Below are 18897 nucleotides of genomic sequence, written 5' to 3'. Positions count from 1 at the left end.
ATTTATGTAGTTTATACAGTGTTTCACTACCCTTGATTTAAGCCTTCAAGAAACAATCTTAAGAACTCAAGGTCTTTCAGTGATCCTGAAATCCTAAGGATTTCAGCAGATGGCAGCATCTGATCAATCTTGTCTAGGTCTGGAAGCTAAACCAGGTGAAGTTTGATCAGTTCTTTGATGGGAGATTTCCATCAAGACTATGAAACAGATTAGGAAACTTAAAAAGTATCCTGCAACAAGGCAATAGCAAACCATCTCTATACCACTGCCAAGGAAACTATGTGGAGAAATGTGGATACTACCAATTAGATTCTCAAAGGACTTTATAAGTGCTTCGGTTTAAATAAGCCAGAATTATTTTGAATTAATTAAAGTTTGACTATTCTACCTGAACTAGGACAGCAAATACCCAAGAGCAAATATTTCTCAAATGCTGTTGACCTCTGTGGGACTTACTCTGGTGTACTATGTTTGAGATATGCCATTTAATGAGGCAACTTAAATCAGGTCACTTAAATCCCCCTAAATCTTGAATAAACATTGGCACCAAGTATAGATACTAGGAGTCAATCTCACCTTACTTTTACCTCCCTTAAAAAGCAGTGTGGGTAATAGCAGTAGGATTGTATCTCTTCTTGAAAATGGGGGCATTGAGATGGAGCAAGGTTTGAAGTAAGGGAAAGACTCATAAAGGTTTTGTTTAGGAATCTCTTTTCTAATGCCAGGACTCTTTCTTCTAAGAGTTTATGAAAACATTCTGTAACTCATTCAGAATAAATTTTTCTGACCAATAAATAATATCCTTTGTCTTTTAAATCCATGTACAAAGAGTAATCATACCAAAGGCCAGGCCTAACAGAAATTTCAAGCTATGATACTTTTTCTAGAAAATTAGCTTCAAGAATGACATACAATGATCATTTTCACGCTAGCAGTTTTACCTTGAAGTCACACAATTCAGCCCCTCAATTATTTCCCTCTCCAGGACATTTCCCTGTTCTTCTGATTATTTTTCTCTTCCTCTTTCTTTTTCTGAAAGTTCTAATTTATTGTAAGGTTGTTGGTGGGGTTTTTCATTTGGCTTCAGGCAGGAATGCAGTATAGTCCTTACATGGTAAACTCTCATGACTTTGTTGTTTTGTACTCCAGAGCCTTTCTCTCCAAGCAGACAGAATACAATCTGCCTTCTTGATCTCTTCTTTTTTCAGCTTGAAGCACTGATGATGTGGCTGAGAAAGCATCTTTTTGCTTTGTGTTAGATTACCTGCCTGCATTAGCTTTCCCAAAACACAGATTTCTCAAAATGCAGGAGCAGCTTAAATTCCTTTGATGGTTTCTTGATGTCTAAATTGGGAAGTCTTACTCTTCTCTTAATATACTGACCTGGAAGTCATGGTTTGTTCTTGGCTTCCAGTTCCTAACTTGTGGGTGTTAACCCCTATCCTTTTTTTTTTAATGCTAGCAGGAAGAGCCAAATTGTTTCTTCACGACATGCCTAATTTCTTTACAATCCTGATTTACTGTGGTTTGCAAATAATACCACCATGAAACACAGAAGGGGGAGAGATTTCATCCTTTAATATTGTGAGATTCCAATATATATGCAATTAATTCCTAAAGAGGCTAGAAAACCAGTATAAGCTTTCTAAATAAATCATTCCCTCCCGCTGGATTGAGAGAAATGCAAAGTCTGCAGCAGGAAACAGCAGGAACTGTTTTGCCTTGTTTCTCAGGCTAGACAGTAGCTCTTATAGTCCGATCAAATCAGTTTTAAACAAGGACCTAATAAATTTGGATCTAATAAGTCTAAATCATTTGCTGATTTGGATTGGTAGCTTTTCCCACCTGGCACCATCCAAATATGTTGGAATTGTAACACTCTAATTCCTATTGCAACTGAAGCAGTGGTGAAATCCAAATTTTTTTACTACCAGTTCTGTGAGTGTGGCTTGGTGGGTGTGATGTGGCTTGGTGGGCATGGCAGGGGAGGATATTGCAAAATCTCCATTCCCACCCCATTCTGGGGCCAATCAGAGGTGGTATTTGCCGGTTCTCCGAACTGCTCAAAATTTCCGCTACCGGTTCTCCAGAACCTGCTGGATTTCACCCCTGAACTGAAGGTATCCAGGTGGCAAAAGCAGAATTAGTTTCTTTCCTTGGACAGGTTTGGACTTGGGTACAAAAGGACTGGCTCTCTATTTCAGCAGCCTCCGAGACATTCAAGTATCAACTGACAATGGAGAACATGCTGATGTTTGGGGTATATTAAGTGCTACCTAATGAAAGTTAGAAAATGCAACTTAATTGAGCTGTTGGACTGAACTGTGAGTTCCAGGTCATTGAAACATGAACTAATTTAGTTTCATAGTTCTCTAGGTAAACATGAAGAGCTTGACCTGTCTTCTAATTCTCCAAAACTACACATGCTTGCTAGACTTTACAATAGTTTAATACATAATGTTTCTGATGCCACGGACAGAATATATATTGTTCCACTGTTTCATTGTACACTGGGGCATAGTAGACTTCTAAAACTGCAATCAGTGAAAATGTAGCCTCAGAATCATTAGCTCATATCTTATACCACAATTAGACAATGTTTTGATTTCCTCCACTTCATGGATAGCATCGATCAGTTATAGGTAGACCTCAAACCAGAGCTTCCAGAGAAGTTATTCACTTGCACCAGGCTGCTGTGTGGAAACATTCATGAAAACTAGGGATTTCAGTTCATGAATCAACACTGTTCATGATCATCAGGAAACAGCTTTGAAAGAAAATCTACATTAAGACAAAAACGCTGCTCTCAACTCCCGTTGCTATTTTAGACCTTTATAAAACATAACAATGCCATTCCTGCAGACTTCTGCAAAAAATTCTTCATTCAACAGATAGTTCTTCATTCAACAGATGGGAAAGGGCATAGATCAGTGGTAGGGGACATGCTTTGCATATGGTAAGTTCTGTGTCAAACCTTTGGCCTCCCTTGTTGAAAAGACTAAAATAGCAAAACGAGGAAAAAGCTGAGAAATCTACCTTCTGGGAAGAAAAACTGAAAATGCACAGGCCAACCACATGGCATATGCTTCCTACTGTAGAGACTCTTTATTTGGCTTTGCTGATGAAAAGGCATTTGGTTTCACTTTAAGTATTATGAATTAAATTTCAAAGTAGCTTGTTTTTAAGCATTTTTCTTTCATTTCCATCATACTGAAAAAGCACTTATGAGCATTTATTGTCCATGGTTGAAGAAGCTCTGTCATGGACACAACATTTGACTTAATGATGTTCCATTCAGAAACCAGTGCTGATGCTAAAAGGGGAATAAAAAATAAAAAAAAGATAATTATTTTCATCTTTCTTGGGTAAAAGCTGAAAATTCTGCACATTTGGCAAATTGAAAGATCAAGATTTCAATGGCCCCTGAAAAGGCTCTAAAATATGAACTAGTATATACCCAGTTAAAACAAAACTGTGCTTTATTCCATTGTTTTCATAGCACTAATACTCAAGTCAGTGCCTTAAAAAAATCAATGTACTATTCTTTGAAATTGAGCTACATTTATTGGCTACATGGTTTTCTGCACTGAGATTGTATTTTCACCTTAATCCAAAATGGCTTTTCAATCTTTCTAGCTTTTGAGATTATTTTCTGCTCTTGATTCAAGAGTCATTTGGCACCCACAAGATTACAGTATTTGGTATCAACAGTTTATTGTGTTTGATTTATATTGTTTCAAGTTTGCCCTCTGACTATCATATATTCAATGTATTGTTAATTCTGAACATTAAAAAAAATTATACATTATTCCAATGTAAATATAGCAACTCCCCAAATTTCCTGTAGCTGTCTGATTCACATGAAAGTCCGAACACATCTCATACACTGAGTTTACAGTAGATATTATGGAGAGCCTTGATAAAATTTATTTCCATGAATATTTTGCTACAGTATGTTATAAATACATGTTTGTCACTAAGATCTACAATTCCTAAACTGAGTTACCATAACAGAAATTATTCGTTGGCCCTGTTCATGGAACACACTTAGTCTGGTTTTTGTAGTGGTTAATGAGTTGTGCAATCACTAAAAGGAGGTTAATTGATCCAGTCAACAAACTCTCAGAGAATTAAATTTAACATTACACAGTTCTACTCATGAATATAGTTAAACAAATTCTACACAATAAACCATGTAGTAGGAACACCAGAACCCATTTAATTGACTGTTTTGTTTACCTAATTATCAAGAAGAAGAAAAAAGCTAAAACAAACAAGTGCAGGGAAAACTAAACCTCTATCATAAAATGAATTGCCAAGCAGCACAAAACAAAAAGCAAAAAACCAATTTCCAAAACATTAAGAGTGGCTCTACCAACTGGCTCCCTACTTAGCCAATGGAGAAAGACTTACTGATGTCGCGAATTCTTACTAGTATTCTTCTGATACAAGGTCTGGTACAATACTGGAGAAGTTGGGCAAGGACTCTGAATTCCAAAATGGAGTTTAAGCTAGTTTCTGTGCTGTGCAGAGAGCTATGACAGAATTAGAGACTGCCTGAGTGAACTTGTTGTGGGAATGGAACCAGCGAGGGTTCAGATTTCTGGGGAAATAATGAGGACTGAAGATAGTTTTGCTGCAGAAAAACGAGGAGCCGGTGAATGGATTGGCTCCTCAGAATTCCTCTCTAGATCAAGAAGGGGGGGTAGAATCACTAACAAGTGCTCCATATAGGGGCTCCCCATGAGGAGACTATCAGTCAGCAAGTGGTCTGGGAGCTAGGGGAATGTCAACTTGCCTAAGTAGCTATTCAGTGCCTTCAAATGGACACTGGTTCACATGCTTCTTTTCTTAACCACTTTTTTTCTAATTTTTAAATAAACAGCAAAAAGACTACTACAACGTTGATTTTGGAAAATTATAAGAGAAATAAGGGACCAGATGGACATGAAAGAATATTTCCTGAAAGAATAGGGTGTTTTAACATTTCCCTAAAAATATATATATGAAGATTATGAAACTAAGAAATCCTCCTGTGAGAAAGTGTTGTTGATTAGGGAAAAAAACTACCACATGATAAGAGGTGACTTTGCAAGTTGACTAAGAGGGAACCAGAGAGAATTTAAGATTACAATTAAAGGAAAGGAGAACTAGTAATACAATGGAGCAATAGTATTTGGCTGTGGAAGTATTCTGGATATTTGGAAACAATGCACTCAAAAATTACTCGTAAAATGGTCTGCTGCTATAAAAATGGATTTAAAAGATGCTACATAAGAAGAACACAGTCGGTTTCATGTAATGGTTAAGGTGCTGGCCTTGAAATCAGGAGGGTATAGTTCAAGTCCAGGCAGGGGTATAGCACAGAAACGGCATTGGTCGTGTTGGTGGATGATCTCTGGAGGGCTCGAGAGGGGCTGCTCCTCTGTCCTAGTCCTATTAGATCTCTCAGCGGCTTTTGATACCATCGACCATAGTATCATGCTGCAGCGTGATGGGGCTAGCGTGAGGGGGTTAGGAATAGGGGGCACCGTTCTGTGGTCGTTCTCCTCCTTCCTCTCTGACCGCTTGCAGTTTGTGTTGGCAGGGGGGCAGAGGTCGACCTCGAGGCGCCTCGCATGGGGAGTGCTGCAAGGGTCGGTCCTCTCGCCCCTTCTGTTCAACATTTATGTGAAGCCGCTGGGTGAGCTCATCCGTGGTTTTGGGGTGAGAGTCCATCAGTACACTGATGATACTCAGCTGTACATCTCCACCCTAGACCACCCCAATGATGCCCTTGATGAGATGTCTCGCTGCCTGGAGGCCGTGCGGGTCTGGATGGGGAAAAATAGGCTCAGACTCAACCCTTCCAAGACCGAGTGGCTGTGGCTTCCGGCGTCCCGATATAGTCAGCAGGTGCCATCACTGACTATTGGGGGTGAATCTTTGCCCCCCACAGAGAAGGCTTGCAATCTAGGTGTCCTCCTGGACGCACGGCTGTCTTTTGAAGAGCATATGGCAGCCGTGGCCAGGGGGGCCTTTTATCAGGTTCGCCTGATTCGCCAGTTGCAGCCCCTTCTGGACCGGGATGCCTTGCGCACGGTCACTCACGCCCTTGTCACCTCCCAGCTGGACTATTGTAATGCTCTCTACATGGGGCTCCCCTTGAAGAGCACTCGGAGGCTCCAACTGGTCCAGAATGCGGCCGCGCGGGTGGTTATGGGCGCAACTCGTTGTGCCCACGTGACACCCCTCCTGCGCGAGCTGCACTGGCTCCCAGTGGTCTTCCGGGTGCGATTCAAGGTGTTGGTCACCACCTTTAAAGCGCTCCATGGCATAGGACCCAGGTACCTTCGAGACCGACTTCTGCCACCAATAGCCTCCCACCGGCCAGTTCACTCCCACAGAGAGGGTCTCCTCAGGGTGCCATCAACCAAGTTATGCGGGCTGGCAACACCCAGGGGAGGGCCTTCTCTGTGGGAGCTCCAGCCCTGTGGAATGAACTGCCCCCGGAAGTGCGTAAGATCTCCGACCTCCGGGCATTTCGCTGTGCACTCAAGACCCTGTTGTTCCACCAGGCCGGGCTATCAACATAATAATTTTAAATTGGGTGTTTTAAATTCTGGGGTTTTGAATTGAGCCGAATTATTTAATAATTTTAAATTATTTTAATTGATGTTTGTCTTGTGCTTTTAATAGGCTGTACACCGCCCTGAGTCCTTCGGGAGAAGGACGGTATAGAAATAAAATTATTCTTATTCTTATTATTCTTAAGAATGAAAGCCAAGATGGTGACCCCAATTGGGTTAGTCACTCTTTTTCTTGGGAAAAAAGGAGGAGGAAGGAGTATTATGTATGTTTGCTGCCTTATTTATTAAAAATAAAGGTGAGATAAAAGTTTAATAGATAAATAAAAATAATGACAGATTTTACTGGACAAAATTGAGACTAAGGCTGATTTGAATGTGGATCTGGCAGTGGATTTAATAATGCCAGACTACACAAGTGATATCAAAAAAGATGCCACACTGGATTTACAAATTAAATCAGTTGATGTCTTAATAATAAAATGCAACATACAAATAATAAATTAGAAAAGTGTTATGGACAGCTTTCTTATCTATTATTTTCAAAAGAGATTTGTTAAACCTGTGAAGGAGTTTCTAAGAGGAGACAAAGAGAAAATGATGAGAACTCAATTTATGAGATATTATTTGAAAGGATCAAAGATCCCGGTTTTTAAAATAAATAAAAGAAATATAATGTGGATTTATTTGATCAAGGTTACTATGTTTAAATATAGATATATTAGTGCTGGTCCATGATTGTAATAAAGATTGATTGATTAATAGATAGATAGATGATATACTTATAGATATAGATATAGATATAGATAGAAAGAGAGATGATACATATATAGTTTCTAGTAGCTCTTAATCGATTTATTTCTAATAGGACCAAATGACTTAAAATACTTCAAAGTGGCTTTAAAGTTTTGTTTATACATAACAGATATAGGATATGGGAAGACATTTCTTTGCTACATTTTTAGAAAAAATTATCAGTTACTGTGTTAAAAATAAAAACATATAACATGGATTTATTTGATTAAGGTTAAAATACATGTTAATAGGTTAAAATGGCTATTTGCTGATTAGGACTGATCCAATTTTATAATTTGTTTATCGATGAGATTTGAGATATGGGACAAACACATTTTTAATCTAATATCAGAGAAAGTGATAAGTTACTAGAGTTGTTTGTTCTTGCCTAGAGGAAGGGAGAGTAATTTATTTTATATTTTTTTTCTGATTTTTTCCTTTTCTCTACACTTTTTTTTATATTCTTAGTATTTGAATTAGATTTTTATCTTTGTATTTGTAAACCTTAATTAAAAAAATGTTATTTAAGAAAAGGAAATGGGACTGGAGAAACACGGTGGCTGCATATGATTCAGGATGGACAAAGGAAGGTTTTGTAATTGCAGAATTGCAATTTAAATGATTGACTTTGCTTTACCGTACTCCATGAGAATATCACAAAAATTTTTTCAGGAAATGAATTCATACCACTGTGAAAACAGTCCATTCCTATTATTTGTAACACCTGTTTATACACCTTGGATTCGGAGGTACCTGATATCAATAGCGGAGACTAACTACCAATATTTTAGTTTGTTTCCCACGTAAGAACAATAAGAACACAGTAAGGTACAAAACTCGAACACTGTTTCATGTAGCCTTCTCCCAGAGGCAGATGTCACATACTGTAACAACCGGTTTGCCCAGCACCGGAAATGTGAGAGCACCCTCCATCTGTCCATGCGTGCAAAGTCACAAAATATGGGAATTCACACACGCGCGCCTGAACTGGTCTGGACTGGCAGCAGCCCACCACTGCCTTCTCCCAAACAGCACCTTCCAAATCTGTTCTGATTACTTACACCTTAAAGATAATAAGGAGAGGGATTGCTTTGGTATAATCAAACATGGCAGTGCTGAGGACTGTGTTATCTTTAATTCATCAAAATGCAAGATAGTCTAGAGAGAAATGGCCAGAAAAGCATGATATGGCTTGAAATGGATAAATTAATACTAAGTGCATACACAATTCCTTTTTTCTACTTTCTCCAGTCAAAGGAAAATTAAATTTGCTCAAAGAAAAATATTTGAAGTTTCCTATTCTTGTGTTTCTTTCAACTTTTTGTCAATGTATTGAGTATGTCATAGTTTCTTGTAAGCAACTCTGATCTTTAGCTTGGGAAATTCAATGGTTTTACTAGTTCATGTCACTAATATTTTATACACTCAAAAATATACTTATTATTCTATTCAATTATGACAAAGAAAATTAAAAATATACTTCTAAATGTACTACTGGTAAATATAAGAATGAATGTACAATATACTTGTATAGATCATTCCATAACAAATTATCCAAGACAGTGATTTTTCAACATCAAAATAAATGTAACAAATGTAAAGGAAAACTCATATGGGCCATGTTTCTCACAAGAGAGAATGCATTAATATCAACACTTTACTTTCGTATATGATTTTGGAAATACAGAATTACATTATTCATTATTTGGATTTCTGTCGGCATATATTTGGATGAATAATTTCAGATGTTGAAGAGTATAGAAACAGCAAAGATTTCCACTGTTCAATCTGCTGTAGTCTTAAATCACTAAGAATTAGCATCCAAAGTTATAAAAGTGTTTTAAAATCACTGTTCCAGAGGTGGGCTGCTACCGGTTTGGACAAGTTCAGGTGAACTGGTAGTTGCGACCAGCGGATGGGCCCGCTCCCGCCCACCCGCCCCAGCGCTATTCCATCCTATATCGCTGTGTTTTTTAATCCACGCACATGTGTGGAAGGTGCACAAGCAAGCAAATTGCCGTGTTTTTGAAGCTGCGCACATGTGCTGAAGGCGCACACTCACATTTTCAGTGCTGGGCGAACCGGTTGTTACATTATGTGACGCCCACTTCTGCACTGTTCCCAAATGTAATGAATTGATTTTTCCAAGCACTTAGCAATAATCGGTTCCCAGTATACACTGCAATAAACTTAAACTTCAGTTAAAGAAACTTACAGGTACCATGAGCAATATTAGCAATGGTCTTTGCAGTATGGATTTCGTGGTATAGGACATACATCATATACGTACGTGTGCGTGTGTGTGTGTGTGAGAGAGAGAGAGATTAACATAAATAGAGTAATACAGATAGTCCTCAATTTACAACAGTTTGCTTAGTGACCATTCAAAGTTACAACAGCATTGAAAAAAGTGATTTAGGACCATTTTTCATACTTATGACTGTTGCAGCATTCCCGTGGTCACGTGATTTACGTTTGGATGCTTAATAACCGGCTCACATTTGTGACGGTTGCAGTGTCCCAGGTTCATGTGATCACCTTTTGCAACCTTCTGACAAGCAAAGTCAACAGGGAAACCAGATTCACTTAACCACCATGTTACTAATTCAACAACTGCAGTGATTCACTTAGCAAATGTAGCAAGAAAAGTCGTAAAATGCAACATAAATTTTGGGCTCGATTGTGATCGTAAGTTGAGGACTACCTGTACTCCTATTTCCCAGAAAAACTTAATAGCCATCTGTGATGATAGGCATCTCAGCAAAACCTGTATCACCTTGATTATATGTTCACTCTTAATAAATACACAAGAAGCATTAAAGGAAAATATAGTTCTGCATATCTGATTTATGTCACAAGAGATAACATAAAAACAACCTAGGGAGACACAAAAACGAGCCAGCTTGTTTTGCTATTATCAGCAGCTGTTGTCATCTTGAATTCTTTCCTTTCTCTTATTTGTTCAGATCAGGTTTCAGAACTAAAGGTTCTTGCAGGTGCAAATTAGATTAATTAAGATCCTGCATGCATGTACTCCACCATGGCTTTATAATCACAAAAGAATGGGTGAAAAAAGTTGATGGATCTTCATGTGTCCCCAAAACTACCACAGAAGCAAAAGGATCTATAAAGAATAGGAACTTATAAATACACACATTCAGAAACCTACTTAATTTTTTTTTCTTGTTGTTCTAGTTGGGGGAGAAGACAACTCACATCTAAACAATTTCGGATTTTCCAGCATTTAGAATAGAATAACAGAGTTGGAAGGGACCTTGGAGATCTTCTAGTCCAACCCTCTTCAGACAAATGGTTATCCAACATCTTCTTAAAAATTTCCAGTGTTGGAGCATTCACAACTTTTTAGAACATTGATAAGGCACTACAGATAAACTAGGTACTGTAGTCAATTTACAAAACACATTTTTCATCTACAAGTCCAGTTTTAGGATTGATTTAAATTATTCTTTGCTAAATACTTTTAACTATTATATAACTTGCTTACTCAGATTTCCTCAATGCTCTCCAGATGTAATGGACTACAGATCCCAGCAAGCAAGAAAACTGTTGAATTGGTGGTATTTTGCCAATCTTTAAACACAGGTATTACAAATCCAAAAACTGTCACTAATATATATATTGAACTAATGGTTCAAAATGACCGGGGTGGGGTGGGGGGGGAGTGGCAATTTTGGAGATTCTGTTAGAACAGCGAGTCTTAACAAAATGTTATATCATCCATTAACCGAGTATCTAGGACTATAACATTGGAGTACTTGTGCATACATTTTTGCTTGCTCTCATCACTTTACAATTCTAATCATAATATGAAAAACAATAAGCAGTCATTTTTTAAAAAATTGATAAAGGCTGCTGGATGACCCTAGCCACAGTCCTATTAAAATAAATTAATATGCTCATTTTTTAAAACTAACTCACTACTGTGTGATTTTGAGTTGGTCCTAGTAAAGAAGAATATAATCTATATAATTTTTTTTTCTTACTAAGTAAAAATGACTGCTTGCATTTCTGGCTTTATTTTCACTGTTTTTTCCTACTGCATTTATTTCATTGTTTGTTACATAGAGTCTGTTTAATTGGAAAGGCAGCTCATCTACTGAAAGCATTACCCCTGCACTATTTTACACCAGGAGTGGGGAAAAAGCTGTTTTCCCCCAAAGCTGCTTTAATTACACCTAAAACTCTATGGAGAATTTGCCTACATATTTCTCATTGATGACAATCTAATATCCCTTACAGCTCAAGTAAACCTTGCCCCAATATGGTACCATCTGCGGATAAATCACCAAAACTGCAGCTGCCCAGGAACTACCGTAGAGAGTAATAAACCAGCATTTCTGGATGGCAGTTAATTACTAATGAATGAAGCAACATATTTTCTTTATATACCTACGCTATTTTATCATTCTTGAACCTTTTTTCAGAGCTGAAATTTAAGAATTGTCCAGATACTGTATGTAAAAGGTAAAACTTATAACTATTCCATCACTCTCTACTATTGTAAAGCAGGATACTGGAGTAAGTACCGTAATTTAGGAGCCATCTGCAGGAAAGTCAATGCTTAACCAATGTTTAAAAGCCATGATTTTGGTGGCTCCTTCCATGCAGGATGCATGATTAGGGACCTGCAGTGAATGCTTGGAAAAACTCAAGTCAGTGCTTGGGAACAAGACCAGCTGTTCCAGTTTAACTAGCTATTTTAATTTAAGGACAATTGGATTAAACTAATGAAAGTGGCATTCTTGAATCTCTGGGCAGTAGAAGCAACACAGCTTTGGCTATTAGTAGAAATATCAACAAGTGAATGGGAATATTTACAAAGAATGATTCATATTAAAATAGTATATCTGTCCACTCAAAATGAAGTCTTACTGAGTTTAGGATTGTGGTTTTAATCAATGCATTTTATTTTTATCTTGGAATTTTATCTGACTCTTAGCACCTTACAAATTGCTGTCTCATACACAAATGGCAGAAATGTCTTTTAGAACCCATCTTGGTAGAAGAAAAGCATATCCCAGAGCAGTAATAACATTTTTCCCAAACTGCTATTATCTCACTAAACTAGGTCTCCAATGTGATATTCAAGTGCATCTCCCCACATTTCATCAGACCATTTGCTCCCATACTCTTATTACTGTATTGCTACAACACAATGGCTTTCAAACAGTACCATATTGAAATATATATCCAATAAAAGAGAATGTATATAACTCAAGATTGAATTGTGGAGTTCTTGGTGTTTTCTGAGCTTGGTTGTTTGCTTGCAGACATTTAATTACCCAATTAGGTAACATCCTCAGTGCAAGTGAGTATGAATTTTACTCTCTGTTTATATGCAATAATGATCCCTGCCAGTTTTGGTGGAGATGTGTTTTGTCCTTGGTCGTTTGTCTGGCATTAATGTCTGCTTATCTAGGTGCTAGCTACTAGGCAGGATGTCTTCTGGTCTTTTTGCTTCCTTCTTATTTTTTATTGTCTCTTTTGAATAGTGTATAAATATGTTTTATGTCTATGTTTCCACTGATGGTGGATTATCATAATACCAAACTTCCAGGAATTCCCTAACATTTGGGGGGGGGGGGGTAGTCTAAAGGGCTAACAATTTCCCAGTTGAAATATACCTGCATATCCTTTTGTCACTATGGTGACCTTTTTTGTGCTTTTAACAAGCAAGCTGATGTGCTGAATCAAACATGTAAACTTTTCCTAATATGGAGATAAAATGTTTAGAAACAAAACTAACACAAAATTGTCAATCTCACCAAGATACTGTGCTATATTATTGTGAAATACTTATATATATAATGCTGTACTATATACAGATTCAATTTAAATAACTTAAGCTCAGTTAAAATTGATAAAATTGGCTTAAGTCCTATTGAACAAATATTTTTTCACTTTCAGTTTTCTGTGACCTGAGATTTAATTAGTTTTCGAATTAAAACCAAAATACCACCCCCCCTCCACATACACACATACAAACATCCGATTCCATCTACCGTACCTAATGCAGCAGCAAATTTGTTATTAACCAGATGCCTTTGAATGAAATAAGCTGCTGTGCATGCCCAAGTATAAGAAGTTCCATTTTTCATCACAATCCTTTGAACATCTATTAAAGCAATATAAATTAATCTACCTTTCAGGAACAGTCCTCAAAGTTACTTTCTAGTGTGTACAAATTTGAACGTTCAAGGGATACACCTGATCAGGTTTTTAACAAACTTTGCAAATGGCCTAGCTCCTACTTTTATAGTCAACAGTATTAGGAAGCAGCAGAGCAAGAGAGAGGCAGACAGGAGTTCAGATTGCCTTTATGCAATGTCCTTACTTTTGTTATCTGGATCCAGGTCTGCTGGCTGTGCTACTTACAAATGCTACCTATATATTACTTAATCCCTTCCAAAGCATGGTGAAGATTCTTGCATGCATCTTAGCTTGTTTTAGACTTCAAGGCTGTGTTACAAAGCTGAAAATATTGTTTGCTTTTGTTTTTTTAACCTTGGAAGAGAAGAAGATTTTAAATAAATAACTTTAAGGAATTCATCCCAAAACCTATTATTAGGACTGCAATTCTAGGGCTGCATACTAAAAAGATCAAGTCAATATTTAGGACAGGGAACTTAACATGAAGCCGCGGCTGGAGTACATACCATATGCTATCAGCAATAAACTTCTAATAAAAGTTTAAATAGTTCTAGCAGAATGGAAGACATTTCATCTTTCTTCCTCACAATGCATATCCATCATTTAACTTCTCATAATTTATAAAAATAAACTTCTCTTGTTTAAGCTTGCGTATATTAAAATCTTTCATTTCCTCCTCCTAAAACAAAGATAAACCATATCTCAAGGCTTGAAAATATCAGCTTTCCATCCTCACAGCACCATAAGCCTTAAACAGTACAGAAGATAAACACTAAAACATCCCCTTCCTTTCTGGTTTCTGAGCCTTGAGGAAATAACACAACCTACCATGACTACTGCAAAAATCTAAATTCCAGCTGATATCAAAAAGATACAACAACACAGTAAGAAACGGTATCTCCAGCTCCATCCCTTACATTACACAAAATAAAGAAGTTGAGTGCTTGCAGGGATTCCGTATTGCCATCTATTATAGATGACACAGCTAGCGGGAGGGAATGGAACAGACAAATCATTAGAACTTAGACCTTTTCTTAATGTCATCATTTTGGACTCAATCAAAAGAGGTTTCACAAGTTCATTTGCACACTTTGATAAGAGCAACCAAAATCAGTCCCCCCAGGGAGAGACTGAGAATGCTATCTACCAATAGAAACTTGCACATCAAAGATAGGATTCCCATTTTGCTACCTGATCTGCCACTTCCATTCAAAAGCAAGTAGGCCTGGGAGATGCTTTTAGACAAAGAAGCCTGATCCCCATTCATAGGCCCAACCACAATCTGTTTCTATCCAGCGATCCATTAACTGATGACATTAACTTTCAATACATCTGTTTTGCAGGTTAGAAAAATATCCTTATATAATGGGCTGGATGTAAAAGAAGTTGGACAGTATGGGGAGAAAATGAATGGGCTTAAATAAATACTAGAAAGCTCTAAATTAGGGCATCTACCAATGATCTGATTCTATTCCCCCACCCATCCAAACCTGTGCAGCAAAAGGCCCCCAGGGCATCCAGGTCATTAACTGACCATTGCCAACACCACCTATATACAATTACTGTAAAATGGAGGAAAAAAAGCACATTGTTTTTATTATACGGATTTCTCCTATTTGGGTTTGCCTGAAAGCACCCTTGATCTCATTCACTACAGTATTGTACATTTTAGTACAGACAGCCCAGAATATATTATATAATATATTCTTAAATTGGAAGGCGCACCCCAAATGGAGAATTCCTGCAGGTGGTTGATGAAACAAGGCACACACCACAAAGTCCTCAGTGGCCCAGCTTGGCTTTCTTTGCACCAGGCGGGGGCAGCATGGCAGTTTAAAGACTCTTCCGACTAAGGAAACCCCACCCCATCAGACCCTTCCGAAATAGGGCGAACTATTCAGTCCAGGTTAAGGAACTGAGCGATAATGCCACCTCCAAAGCCAACCAGCCACCCTGGACAGAGAGACAAGAGGCAAGCCCATCTTTATTTAGTCCTTTCCTTCCTTCCAACCTCAATAACTGTGCAATCTCCCCCAGGGGAATTATTGGGGGCAAAAGGAAGAGCTGTGGTGGGGAAGTGAATGGAGATAACAAGAAGTTACCTCAGGAGTGACAGAAGGCTGGGCAGCATTGGCAAGGAGGGTATCAACGCCTAGTAAATTATCCCTCCCTCCCTCTCTTCCTTTCTCTCCCCCCCCCTCCACACACACCCCATTCATAAAACTCTGCCCCTGGTTCAGTGCCAGCGATGCTGCCGCCGCCTCTCCTCCTTCTCCCCCCCTCCCCAAACCCCGCTTCAGGTTCAGATGCCACCCCACCCCACCCCTGCCGCCCGCCCGCGCGCCTGGCCCCGGCTTACTTGAGCATGGCCTCCTCTTTCTCTTCCTCTTCTTTCTGGCGGTCCATCACAGCCATAATGATGTTCCGCTCCTCTTCTGTCAGGTGGCTCAGGTCGGGCAGCTCCTGCATGGGGGGAGGCACGGCGGGGGGCCGAGGCCCGCGGGGCCCCAGCGAAGAAAAAGGAGAAGGAGAAGGAGACGTGGACATGTTTGGCAAGAGAGAGAGAGAGAGAGAGAGAGAGAGCCTTGCCCGGTTCCCCCTTCGACACCTTTGTACCTTTGGGCAAGGCGAACCCAATCACGCCTCGGCTCGCCGCCGCCTCTTCCTCCTCCTCCTCCTCCTCTTCTTCTTCGTCTTCCTCCTCCTCCTCCTCCTTCTCCCTTTACACTGGAGTCCTCTGTTCATCGGCAGCAGCAAGGAGCTCTTGGGAAGCGGCAGGAGAGGAGGCGGAGACCCGGGCGTTCATGGTTGCTCCGTCCATACAAGCCCCAGCTCTGGTGGCGGCGGCGGCGGCGGCGGCTGCTGTTGTTGCTGCTGCTGCTGCTCCTGCTCTCCCTTCGGTCGGCCGGGTCTCAGGAAGATCGGGAGATGCCCCGCAGCCTCTTGCAGCCCATCCTCCGAGGCTGGGAGAGGAAGGGAAGGCGCGGGCAGCGGCGGCAGCTCGACAGGCTCTGTGCACCGTCAGGGCTGGAGGGAAAGGGCGGATGCTGCTGCTTCGCTGCTGCTGCTGCTGCTGCTGCTGCCTCCGCCTGCTGTTAAATGCTCTACTGCTGCTAGCTACGGGGAGGGAGGGAGTTTAGTGTCAGTTAGGCGGAGTCCAAACTGCTTCGCTCCTGGGTAACGCCGAGGTCTGCCTTTCCGAGACAATACGGGCAGCAAAAAAAAAAAAAACGTGCCACATTTCCCCACCTTTTTATTCCTCGAGGCGGTCGGAGCGCTGCGCTTGGGGAGAGCAAAAGGGAAGCTTTGCTGAAGCGGAGCCTGGAAACCTCTCCGAAACACAGCAAAGCAGACTTCGGATTGAAGGCTAGATTAAGGCTGCCATCCCAAACGTGGGCACGGGGCTCCGGGGGGATGGAAGGGCGGGTGGTTTGCAGACGAGTAATCCCGCTTTAGGAACGGCGTGTGTTCCCCGAGAGCGCCGAGCCGTGCAGGCAACGTCTGCAAGAAACCCCGGGCGATTCGGGGAGGCTTTAATTCCCAAAGCGGCGGGTGTAGTAGAAGTTGGAACCTGTGGCTCTCGATCCATTGTCGGATTCTGATTCCCCAGATGGCCCCAAAGAGGGCTCGGAGTCCACCATCTGGAGAGCCTCGGATTTTCCCTTCCCTCGCCCGTAAGACTATCGTAGCCTGAGCCTATTTACATAGGAGGGAAGAAATGCTACTTAATTCGGATATGGAGGATTAAGAAACCATGATTTCAGATTGCAACGCTGCCGTTTTAAAGCATAGCGGTTTGGGATTATCCTCCTTTAAATCCATGTGAATACACACATGGTTAGGATCGAACGAAATATTTGCTTTTTTGTGTGGCCTCTATAGAGCACTGCTGGTATGTGCTTGGTTCATGTAGAGTTTTTTTTTTAAAAAAAAAAGGCGAAGAAACGGTGTTAAATGAACTGTGCATACGAATTTAGGTATTACCTACAGCATAAGTGCAGTTGTAGCAAATTTATTTAGAAATCATAGGAGGCGGGAAATATACTTTATGTTCAAATCTTAATTTAATCTTTTACTCGCTAATTTTGGCAGTAACACTGATAAAACAAAAAAAAAAAAATACTGTACGGAGCCATATACCGAACTGATTGAAAAATATTAGTGCATTAAAATTTGTCAACATTTCTGCCACATGTTAAATGTTTTAATTCGATTTTTTTTTTACCTTTTCTGGAATTATATGTCTTAATTTTAAGATTTGTTGATGAATTTATTCAATACAAGATGCAAAGTTGAAATTTGCTCACTTTTTTCTTTAAAGGATGTGTGTGAATGTATGGTAGAGAAGCTGCAAGTAAGGAAAATTAAACACTGTCTTCTCACTAATTATTCTGAATTTTCATCCCAATGATTTTTTAAAACTTATATGCTGCTTTTTTAAGTGAAGGCAATGTGACATATAACAATAAAATATGCTATAAAAGCAAAAACTCAATAATTGAATAAAATGATGGTCACAACAATTTATAAAATTAATACGGAGTCCCAACAGAGACAATTCATAAAAAGATGGTGTTATATATAAATTATACACCTATTCTGGTTCCTTGATTTTGAGGCATTGTGCAACATACTGAATCTTAAATTAAGATTCTGGGGTTTGCACTAGGCTAATTAGTTTATGATTCAGTATCCTGTATGAATATAACAATAAATAGTGCAATACTAATGCAGAGGAGGGGAAAATACAGAAACTGCAGACAAGACACACACACACCCAGTTTTGAATTTGTAGTTGGTTAACTTGAAGACTTTGTGGGGAAAAGTGGTTACCATTCAATCTGTTACAATGCTTCAAACTGTTGTAAACCAGTAACGAAAAGAGTAATGTATAGTGTCTCTCTGCACTCATGTGCGCCTTCAGATCAGTCTTGACTCCTATCAACCTTTCTGATTAGTCCCTGCAGTTGTCTTGGCAAGATTTTTCAAAAGTGGTTTGCCACTGCCTCCTTCCTAGGGTTAAGAGATAGACACTGGCCCAAAGTCACCCATTTGGCTTTTATGCCTAAGGCAAGACTAGAACTCATAGTCTCCTGGTTTCTAGTCTGATGCTTTAACCACTACACCAAAATGGCTCTCTATAATAATGTACGAAATGAAATCATAAGCAATTTTATGTTGTTAACATGCTCTAAAGTTGTATAATGCCACATTTTTTATATTAGAAGTAGCTTTTAAGCCACGGCCATTCTTTAGCTAGTAATGACCAATGGTATCAACAGAAACTTTGAAAAATCTTTATGAATTTAACAGGAGAGTTTAAGATCAAGCTGACTCTGTTACCGACTTACTTGCATCATATTCT

At 39.4% G+C, this 18897-nt stretch overlaps 1 protein-coding gene across 47 annotated transcripts in view; it reads right to left on the bottom strand.

Moving 5' to 3' along the window:
- Positions 1-16644, bottom strand: part of RIMS1 (regulating synaptic membrane exocytosis 1) — a 271584-nt gene extending 254940 nt beyond the window's left edge. For 40 of the 47 annotated variants that reach the window (XM_087882494.1, XM_087882504.1, XM_060689162.2 and 37 more), the window contains exon 1: positions 15892-16594. In XM_087882494.1, the coding sequence (XP_087738620.1) occupies positions 15892-16079 (188 nt within the window). In that variant the 5' untranslated portion in view covers positions 16080-16594. Of the gene's footprint in view, positions 1-15891 lie in introns of all 47 variants that reach the window. The other 7 variants (XM_087882497.1, XM_087882527.1, XM_087882498.1 and 4 more) reach the window with 3 other exon arrangements.
- Positions 16645-18897: the final 2253 nt, after the last annotated feature.

This window comes from Pantherophis guttatus, chromosome 1, assembly GCF_059756535.1.
Source record: "Pantherophis guttatus breed Tessera chromosome 1, ASM5975653v1, whole genome shotgun sequence".
NCBI classification, from domain to species: Eukaryota; Metazoa; Chordata; class Lepidosauria; order Squamata; family Colubridae; genus Pantherophis; species Pantherophis guttatus.
The sequence above is the reverse complement of the archived record's forward strand: the minus strand, read 5'-3'. Positions and strand labels throughout refer to the sequence as shown.